The sequence below is a fragment of the Atractosteus spatula genome, chromosome 27 (assembly GCF_055471065.1).
Source record: "Atractosteus spatula isolate fAtrSpa1 chromosome 27, fAtrSpa1.hap1, whole genome shotgun sequence".
In the NCBI taxonomy this organism is placed as follows: Eukaryota; Metazoa; Chordata; class Actinopteri; order Semionotiformes; family Lepisosteidae; genus Atractosteus; species Atractosteus spatula.
This window is the reverse complement of record NC_142732.1, coordinates 10,292,555-10,302,696: the sequence shown is the minus strand read 5'-3', so window position 1 is coordinate 10,302,696 and position 10,142 is coordinate 10,292,555. Positions and strand designations below refer to the sequence as shown.

Here is a 10,142-nt window from a genome sequence, read left to right as displayed (position 1 = left end):
AATACGAGGGGAGATTGGAGCCAAGATGGAGGCTCTCTCAAAGCGGGGATCTGTCACCGTTGACCGGAGAGTGCTACTGGTTTTGTAATGTGTGTGCCCCTCTGCATGCTGAGATGCAATAGCTAAGCGTTAGTTTTATCATTTTTTTCAAGAAACAATGGATTTGCCGTGCCCCGAGTGGCAGAGACATGTCGAGCACAAGTGGAAGCTTTTGCCTTCCGTCCAAAAGCAGGCGTTCACGTCGCTCACCGAGCCGGCGGAGATGTATGCTTTCTGCGTCACGTTGGTGAAGTGAGTACAGCTCGCGGCCCCACGGCAGGGATGTCCCGTCTCTGTCAGTGTAGAAAGTCTTGAATGAAAGTGTTGCAGGTGTACCTCTGAATTATCCCTTTTGGGATCGGGCTCAGTCTTGCTCGTGTGCAAACTGCACGTCTGATTCATTTGCTGTTTTGCGCACAGTGGATAATCAGCCGAGGGATCAGACCAAATTCTGTATCTGTGCAAAAATATTTACTTTTTTAAAGTTTAATAATAAAAAAAAACTAGAGCATGAATTCTTATTTTTAATTGAAAAAGCCTGGAGAATATGACAACTGTACAGTAAAAAAATTGCAGTTTGCAGATTATGTTAATAACTCCTTACACTTATATAGCCCTTTTCTGGACACTCCACTCAAAGCGCTTTACAGGTAATGGGGATCCCCTCCACCACCACCAGTGTGCAGCCCCACCTGGATGATGCACCAGTACTCTCCCCACACACCAGCTCTCAGTGGGGAGGAGAGCAGAGTGATGAAGACAGTTCAGAGATGGGGATTATTAGGAGGCCATGATTGGTAAAGGCCAGGGGGAAATTTGGCCAGGACACCGGGGTAACACCCCTACTCTTTTCGAGAAACACCCTGGGATTTTTAATGACCACAGAGAGTCAGGACCTCGATTTTACATCCCATCCAAAGGATCGCACCTTTTTACAGTATAGGACCCACACAGACCGCAGGGTGAGCGCCCCCTGCTGGCCCCCTGCTGGCCCCTCTCCCACCCCACCCCAATGGGCAGCAGTGAAAATGCAGCCCTGCTCTGTGAAGGAAGCAGCGCTCTTCCTGGCTCTGCGTTCGTTATAAGTAGTTATCTCAAGTCAACCGCATGTTGAAGCGTCTTCAGCTGGGGCGGCGCTGCTTCAGTGTCGAGGCGGACGAAGGCCTGATGCTCTTTCTCTCTCCCTCTCCCCGTCAGCGGTGAAGACGCGGCGCTGCTGTCGCGCGCTGCTAGAGGACACTCCGTGCGCAAGAGCCCGGACTGCGCGCGCCTGCTCAGGGAGCAGGGGAACGGGAAGTTTAAGGCACGAGACTACCTCGGGGCACTGCTGCTCTATTCTAAGGTCACCCGTCCCGTTTCATTTACAGCCATAACCGGCTCTGCTCATGCATCACCTGCGCAGTCTCTGTTACCTGACGTTGCTGCTTTCTTATTTGTATTCATTTTTATTTGGCTGATGCTTGCACCCACAGCAGCTTTTTAAAAAAATATATTTATGCATAGCAGGATAACAAAAATTACAATACAAACAAGAGCGCATATAACAGTTCAAGACAAAAAGATCGCCAGGGGTACATAACTACATAAATTCAAGTTATGAAAAAAGATTAAACAAATTAAATAAACATGATGTCTGCACCGCTTTCATATTTGTGTCTGCAAATACCCCCTTACATCCATTTTAAAATGCTCAAGCATTTTATGTATATAATAACGCGCCATTAGAATAATTAAATTTATTACCAACGAAATTTTAATATTGTTTTCGATGGGGCTGAAACTCAACATAACATCTTTTTCATCAAAACCAATATCAATATTGGTTTCTTTTTTAATATAAGTCTGCAGCTTAGTCCAGAAAAGCAAAGCAGCTTATGTTTGTAATCATTTTACTGGAGGCATGTCTCAGTGGAGTACCGGGGCTCAGGGGTACTATCGCAGTGCCACTGGGGATTCGAACCCACACACCTTCCAGCTGGGAGTCCAGATGCCTGACTGCGCCCCCAGACTGCTGTCGCTCGGCACCTCTTACAGAGCTGGCCGTGCAGGGTCTGGGCCTGCCTGGCTGCCCAGCAGATGAGGGTCATGTGTTTCGTGCTCCAGTCCTGCGCCTTGTAAGACTCCAGGACAGCTGTCCTGGCAGCGTGGGGCACACCAGGGGCGGACATCGCCCTGCGCCCTCCCCCAGCGCCGTTCCGCTGACGCTGCATTCCGAAACCCGGCTCCCGGCCTGCTTGAGCGCTAATGTGTCCGATGCCGTTGCAGTTCTGCGAGCGGCCAGGAGGTGGCGCCAGAGTGGTGTGGGGGGTGGCCCTCTCACAGTCTAGTGCTTGCTCTCTCCGCAGGGCGTGTGCCAGGCGGACCCGGGCACCCAGGAGCTGGCCCTGTGCCTGGCCAACCGCTCCGCTGCGCTCTTCCACCTCGCTCAGTACCAGGTGAGCGCCAGAAGCCTGCACGCTGCACGCTGCACGCTGCACGCTGCACGCTGCACGCTGCACGCTGCACGCTGGGTTTAGTGTGAGCTTTCGGGCAAAGGTAAAGCTCGGTTTGGGGTCACGGAGCTTTTAAATGGCTGAATCAAGCGCTGGCGTGTGGGCCTTGGGGTTACCCTCCTATGGGCCCGCCCTGTGTCAGAGGATCAGCCCCCGGAGCTGACTGGAGGTCAGAAGGGCTCCCCCTTGGGCGTGGGCTGAACCCCACTGTGCGATCTCTGAGCTAAGATACGCTAAACTCTGTTGTCCCCCAGGGGAAAGGTTTTATGGATGCACAGCACCTCTTTACATCTAAATACATCACGAAATATATCATACATCACCTCTGTTACACGTGCATAACTCGTTGCAACAGTTACATCACATTACCCATGCATATTTTACAGCACGCTCAGTTTATACACAGTTGCATTTATCCTTGCCAATTATTTGCATTAATTACTTTTAATAGATAAGAAATAAGAGTTTTCCAGAGGTTCTGATTTGCAGAATTAAGAATGTGAAAAGGATCTGATGTATTTTTTTTTCCCTCCTGTTTAATCACGGAGGAGAGCTGCATCAGTCCCATAACCTTCACTGCTGTTTGGACAGGACAGGTGATTTTTGATCTTGATTGGACCGATAAATGACCAAACCACACTGCTACACCATATCTAGTAAGGCTCTCGGTGACAGCGTGGTAAGAGAAGAGTGGGTCAGAACTCGGACGGCTCTGGGTGCTTGCTCTGGTACGTGGTGACAGACGTCCCGGGTTGTTGTGGGTCTGATCCGAAAACCAGCTGCTTGTTTTCGCAGGAGTGCCTGCGGGACATCCGCAGGGCGCTGAGCCAGGGCTACCCTGAACACCTGAAGCCCAAGCTGCTGGCCAGGCGGGCAGAGTGCCTCTCTCAGCTCGAGCGGGCAAGGGAGGAGGAGGAGGGCAGTGCCAGTGCGGAGATCCGTACTGCCAGGGAAGGGGTTATGGAGCGCCAGGCACCGCAGGCACAGAGCAGCAGGCTGACCGGGACTCTGCTCTGCGCGTCTCCTGCCGTAGCCCTGCGCTTCGGCCGCAGCAAGGGTCGCCACCTGCTGGCCGCGGACGACATTGCGCCAGGGGAGGTGGTGGTGCAAGAGGAGGCGTTCAGCTGCGTGCTGATCCCCGAGGAAGCGGTCAGACCCGCGGTGGAGAGGGGGGCCGCGGGCACCGAGGACTGGCACTGCCATCGCTGCCTGCGCAGGGCGCTCTCCCCTGTGCCTTGCCAGGGCTGCAGTTACGCCCGTTACTGCGGGGAGGAATGTCGAGAGCAGGCATGGGAGGGGTGCCATCGCTGGGAGTGCCCGCTGGGGGGGGAGCTGCTGGCGGCGGGGGTGCTGGCACACTTGGCACTCCGGGTGGCACTGCAGGCCGGGTGCGAGGAAATCAAGAGAGTGCAGGACCAGGGCAGGGGGGACGAAGAAACTCTGGACAGGATGAGCATCAGGGAAAAGTCTGATCAACCTGATGTGGACGGCTCCACAGACAGCACCCCAGTACCTGGATGTGACCCCTCAGGCCGCTACCTGGGCTCCTCTTACCTGTGTGTCCATCACCTGCTCCCGCACACGCACAGACACGCCCCCAGCCTGCGCTTCCTGTGCGCCGTTACTGTGGTAACACTCTGTCTCAGGCTGCAGGGGGCGGGGCCCCTGTCGGAGAAAGGGGGCAGTGCTTCCCCGAGTGACAGGAGTGGGAGCCAATCACAGAGTGAGACGGAGGACGAGAGACAGGGGTGGCCTTTGGAGTTGGGCATGCTGGGAGCAGCAGCACTGAGGCACATGCTGCAGCTGAGGTGCAACGCCCAAGCTATAACTGCAGTGAGAGACACAGGTGAGGAACTTCACCAACTTTACATCTCACAGACCTCGTAATGCTGGCGGTGTGCAGGCCCTTGCTGGCACATTACCAAGAGTTCAAGGCAGCTTATAATGACATAAGCAGGCAAGCAGCATTGAACGAATGTCAGTACAAGAATGTGCCAACAGGTGCTGCTCTCTGACCTCTGACCCCAGGTGTCGGTGACTCGGCGGTGCGGTCCAGTGCTGAAGTCCGGATCGCCACGGCGATATTCCCCACCCTCAGCCTGCTGAACCACTCCTGCTCGCCCAACACCAGCGTCTCCTTCCAGTCCAACGTGGTCACTGTCCGCACTGCCCAGGCGGTGTTGGCCGGCCAGGAGCTCCTGCACTGCTACGGTAACTCTTTCTCCTTCCTGCGTTGGTCCCTCGTTCGATCCGCCCCCTCCGGTCCCTGCGAACCCAGGCCTGGCTCCCCGTGAGTGGGCTCGCTCTTATCCCAGGATCTTATCCTCTTTTGTTTTCCTTCCTGGCACCTGCCTATATTTGGGATGTGGAATCACTTGGTGTTCATGAACAGCAGCATTTGGCCTGCTGAGGAGCCTGTGACCGGCCGGTGCTCTGTGAGCCTGTCCAGGCCCATGGGCTTCTGCTGATTGGCAGTTCTTGACTGTCACAGGGCCATGCTACCAGCTGTGCCCTGGCTCTTGGGGAGCCCCTGTCCCTGGTCCCTGCACTGCCTGCCCCAGTCTGCTGCTGGCATAGCTCTGGTGTGAGACAGCGATGCCCAGGCAACAAATAGGGCTCGGGCCCTGGTGTGAGAGGGTGATGCCCAGGTAATAAATAGGGCTCGGGCCCAGGTGTGAGAGGGTGATGCCCAGGTAATAAATAGGGCTCGGGCCCTGGTGTGAGAGGGTGATGCCCAGGTAATAAATAGGGCTCGGGCCCAGGTGTGAGAGGGTGATGCCCAGGTAATAAATAGGGCTCGGGCCCAGGTGTGAGAGGGTGATGCCCAGGCAACAAATAGGGCTCGGGCCCTGGTGTGAGAGGGTGATGCTCAGGTAATAAATAGGGCTCGGGCCCTGGTGTGAGAGGGTGATGCCCAGGTAATAAATAGGGCTCGGTCCCAGGTGTGAGACAGCGATGCCCAGGTAATAAATAGGGCTCGGGCCCAGGTGTGAGAGGGCGATGCCCAGGTAATAAATAGGGCTCGGGCCCAGGTGTGAGAGGGCGATGCCCAGGTGTGAGAGGGCGATGCCCAGGTAATAAATAGGGCTCGGGCCCAGGTGTGAGACGGCGATGCCCAGGTAATAAATAGGGCTCGGGCCCAAGTGTGAGAGGGCGATGCCCAGGTAATAAATAGGGCTCGGGCCCTGGTGTGAGAGGGTGATGCTCAGGTAATAACTAGGGCTCGGGCCCAGGTGTGAGAGGGCGATGCCCAGGTAATAAATAGGGCTCGGGCCCTGGTGTGAGAGGGCGATGCTCAGATAATAAATAGGGCTCGGGCCCAGGTGTGAGAGGGTGATGCTCAGGTAATAAATAGGGCTCGGGCCCTGGTGTGAGAGGGTGATGCTCAGGTAATAAATAGGGCTCGGGCCCTGGTGTGAGAGGGTGATGCTCAGATAATAAATAGGGCTCGGGCCCAGGTGTGAGACGGCGATGCCCAGGTAATAAATAGGGCTCGGGCCCAGGTGTGAGACGACGATGCCCAGGTAATAAATAGGGCTCGCGCCCAGGTGTGAGAGGGCGATGCCCAGGTAGTAGAGCTCAAGCTGCAGTCCTGGCAGGGATCAATGAATCAGAGCCCCCGTCTCCTCCCCTCCAGGACCACACCGCAGCAGGATGGCGGTGAGAGAGCGCCAGCGCCTCCTGCAGGAGCAGTATTTCTTCCAGTGCCAGTGTGCCGCCTGCTGCCAGGAGCTGGAGTCAGAGTGCAGAGGTCACGGGAGGGAGGTGCTGGGAGTGTGCTGCGTGCGGTGCCACTCTGCTGTCCAGGTGCGTTCACACCACGGTCTATGTGGGTCCTAATGCCCCAGTATAGTGACTGGGACACTATACCGTAAAAAGGCGCCGTCCTTCAGATGAGACGTAAAACTGGGTCCTGACTCTCTGTGGTCATTAAAAATCCCAGGGCGTTTCTCGAAAAGAGTAGGGGTGTTACCCCGGTGTCCTGGCCTTTACCAATGCCTCCTAATAATCCCCACCCCCTGAACTGGCTTCATCACTCTGCTCTCCTCTCCACTGAGAGCTGGTGTGTGGGGAGTGTACTGGTGCATCATCCAGGTGGGGCTGGAGGGGAACCTCATTACCTGTAAAGCACTTTGAGTGGAGTGTCCAGAAAAGCGCTATATAAGTGTAGGGAATTATTCATTATTACTGTTAACGGTTTGTGTGTCCCTGGCTCCAGCGCTGCGAGGAGGGCTACGTCTGCTCCCAGGCTTCCTGCGGCTTCGTCCTGCCCCGGGCGGACCTGTCCCACAGACTGCAGGCCGTCCAGGGCCTCGTGGCGGGGGCGGCGAGCCTGCTGGAGGCGGGACAGCCAGGTGAGGGGCAGTGGGCCGCCGGTCTTGAGCACCTTCCTCTCCCCTGCTTGGGTTTCAGAGTGTCTCTCACTCCGGAACCCGGGGTGCACCCTGCGGCCGTGTGGCGCGCCTGTGGAGGGCACCCCGCGGCCCACGTGTCCCTCACGTCTCTCCTCCCTCCCTCAGAGGAAGCCGTGCAGCAGCTGCAGGAAGCCGTCAGCCTCGCCAGCCCGTTCCTGTCCCCGAGTCACCCCCTGCAGGGAGAAGCCGCAGACGCCCTGGCGCGGGCCTACGCCACACTCGGTGAGCGCCCGCCAGCCCCTGGGCAGCCCCCGCGCTGGGGCGCCCTCCGGCTGGGCTGTGGGTTCGAACCGCGGCGTGTGTCTCTCCTGCTTCGCTTCGGTCTGCAGTAGAACGGTTGGGCGAAGGAGAGTTCACTGTTTCGCCGTTCTGGGAGTGGGCCGGGGGGGGGGTTTAATGTACACAGAGGGGCTCACTGCCGCCTCCTGTCTGTCGCCGCGTGCGTGCGCGCGCACGCTGCAGGGCGCTGGAACCAGGCGGCCGCCCAGCTGAGACGCAGTGTGGAGGCGGTGCGCTCCCATCACGGAGAGGACAGCGTCGAACTGGGGCACCAGCTCTTCAAACTGGCCCAGCTGCACTTCAAGGGGTAAGCCCAGCGACGGGGGGCGGGGGCTTTTTGTGGTCCGAGAAGCTGTGTCTTTGGGAGATCACGTGCAGTCCTGCACATACCGAGCCCTTCGCTCTGGGTGATGTGTTCCTGTTGTTTAGCCTGAGTCAACATAATGAAAGGGTACCAACAAGGGGAGCCATTCGGCCAGTTTGGTTGTTAATTGATCTGAGGATCTCAACCAGCGGTTTACAGAGAGAAGCCAGAGTATTGACTTCAGCTGCGTGACTGGGAAGTTTGTGCCAGACTCTCGCAACCCTTTGGGTACAGAAGTGTGTCCTGTTCTCGGTTCTGAATGTACGTCCACATAGTGTCCACTTGTGCTCTCTGATTCATATTTCACCGGTTGTTCTGAAGAAGATCGCCGGGTTGACTCTTGAGGATTTTGAGGGCCTGTATCAGGTCTCCTCGGAGTTTTCTCTGCTCCAGACTGGAACGTTCCAGCTCCTCCACGCTGTCGGATTGTCAGTGTGGGACAATCCCTTGAGCCCCAGATGTAGCTCTTCTCTGGGCTGATCCTGTTCTAGAACCTGGAGACCAAACTTGTGTTCTAAATAAGGTCAGTGTGGGTCCTAATGCCCCAGTATAGTGAGGGGGACACTATTCTGTACAAATAGGCACTGTCCTTTAGATGAGATTTAAAACCGAGGTCCTTACTCTCTTTGGTCATTAAAACTCCCAGGGCGTTTCTTGAAAACAGTAGGAGTGTTACCCCAGTGTCCTGGCCAAGTTTCCCCCTGGCCTTTACCAATCATGGCCTCCTAATAACCCCCATCTCTGAACTGGCTTCATCACTCTGCTCTCCTCCCCACTGAGAGCTGGTGTGTGGGGAGAGTACTGGTGCATCATCCAGGTGGGGCTGCACACTGGTGGCGGTGGAGGGGATCCCCATTACCTGTAAAGCGCTTTGAGTGGAGTGTCCAGAAAAGTGCTATATAAGTGTAAGAAATTATTAATTATTATTGTACAATCTGATGGACAACATCCCTTGATTTAAATTATTTGCTAGGAACTATATATCCACACATTCTCTTTGCCCTTTTAAAAGCTTCCCCAAGTCGTCCGGAGCGGAGATCAGTGAATCGTCTTGATAAAGATCAGTGAATTGTCTTGACAAAGATCAGTGAATCGGAGATCAGTGAATTGTCTTGATAAAGATCAGTGAATCGGAGATCAGTGAATTGTCTTGATAAAGATCAGTGAATCGGAGATCAGTGAATTGTCTTGATGAAGCCCCGCCCTGTCCCTGTCCCTGTGTCTGCCCCACAGCGCTGACATCGGCGCAGCCCTGGCGGTGATTCCCGAGGCCCGTCGTCTCCTCGTCCGGCACTGCGGCCCCGGGTGCGACGAGGTCGAGGAGCTGCAGGGCCTGGAGGACCTCCTGCGGGGGGCGCTGCGGTTCTAGAGCCCCAGCCGGTTCGCACGGAAGCAGGGAGTGGCGAGGTGGGCGTGGCCGGCTCCCGCTGCGCTCGGTTTAAATCGGGGGGGGCTGGTGGGGGGGGGGCGAGCGCGTCTCCAGGCGCACGGCCCCTTCTGCCCTGTGCTCCTGACCCGCGGGAGAGGGGGGGTGTCTGTCAGCAGGAAGAGCTGCCAGGCAGTCGTGGTCCCGTCTCCTGTGCTGATTCATTGCTCCCTGAAGACTCAGCAGCCACAGGCCAGTAATTCATTTACCAGCCGAATTCCTGAGCAAAGCAAATGGGAACAGGGCGTTTCCACAGGGAAAGCGGTTAACTCTTTGCCAGCTAGGGTACGCCTGCCGACCACTCGGGGTTTCACTAGGCCCAGTCTGGGTTTCATGGGCTGAAAGACTGATCACTGCTACCTTTCCGGGGTCGAGGAAACTCAACCTGTTTACCTGGCGCCCCAGTAAGAGCCCAGAGTACCCCTGGCGCCCCAGTAAGAGCCCAGAGTACCCCTGGCACCCTAGTAAGAGCCCAGAGTACCCCTGGCGCCCCAATAAGAGCCCAGAGTACCCCTGGCACCCCAGTAAGAGCCCACAGTACCCCTAGTGCCCCAGTACACCTGGCGCCCCAGTAAGAGCCCACACTGGTGTGTCTGGATACCAACCAGGGGCACCTTTATCATTGCCAGAGCCCCTTTTGTCAACAACAAGCCAAACAACCCAGCTGCTCCCCTTAATGCTTGGGAGTGCCCTCAAGACTGGCACAGAGACACCCCGTCTTCAGGAGAGCCCTCAAGACTGGCACGGAGACACCCCGTCTTCAGGAGAACCCTCAGGACTGGCAGAGAGACACCCCGTCTTCAGGAGAGCCCTCAGGATTGGCACAGAGACACCCCGTCTTCAGGAGAGCGCTGAGTTAGCACCCTTCTCACCCTGTCACTTGTGCAGGCAGTGTGCTGGCTTCTTGCTGTTAGTGTCTTCAGGGTACCGTCTGCACACAGGCTCCCTGCCTTTAACTCTACTGTGTTTGGTCTCAATCCTGATAAAAGTGCGAGTATGAGATCATACTGCCAACCGTTCTTCTGCAACAAAGGTAGAATCCGATCAGTCTGAGTGCCTGGATGCGACACAAACTTGTTTCCCTCTGCATTGTCCATGTAGCTAATAAACATGGCACCCCAGTAATT

The 10,142-nt window shown here is 56.2% G+C and overlaps 1 protein-coding gene across 2 annotated transcripts; it reads left to right on the top strand.

Annotated features, from left to right (window-relative positions):
* Window positions 1-5: 5 nt before the first annotated feature.
* On the top strand, window positions 6-10,137 carry smyd4 (SET and MYND domain containing 4). Of its 2 annotated transcripts, XM_088906846.1 has the most exons (10): window positions 6-291; window positions 1,237-1,381; window positions 2,385-2,474; window positions 3,327-4,377; window positions 4,560-4,742; window positions 6,169-6,338; window positions 6,751-6,886; window positions 7,052-7,168; window positions 7,409-7,532; window positions 8,823-10,137. In XM_088906846.1, exons 1-10 carry the CDS (start codon window positions 158-160, stop codon window positions 8,956-8,958), a joined length of 2,286 nt encoding a protein of 761 aa, XP_088762972.1. In that variant the 5' UTR covers window positions 6-157; the 3' UTR covers window positions 8,959-10,137. The 2 variants fall into 2 exon arrangements, with proteins under 2 accessions (XP_088762972.1, XP_088762973.1); XM_088906847.1 differs by lacking the exon at window positions 6,169-6,338.
* Window positions 10,138-10,142: the final 5 nt, after the last annotated feature.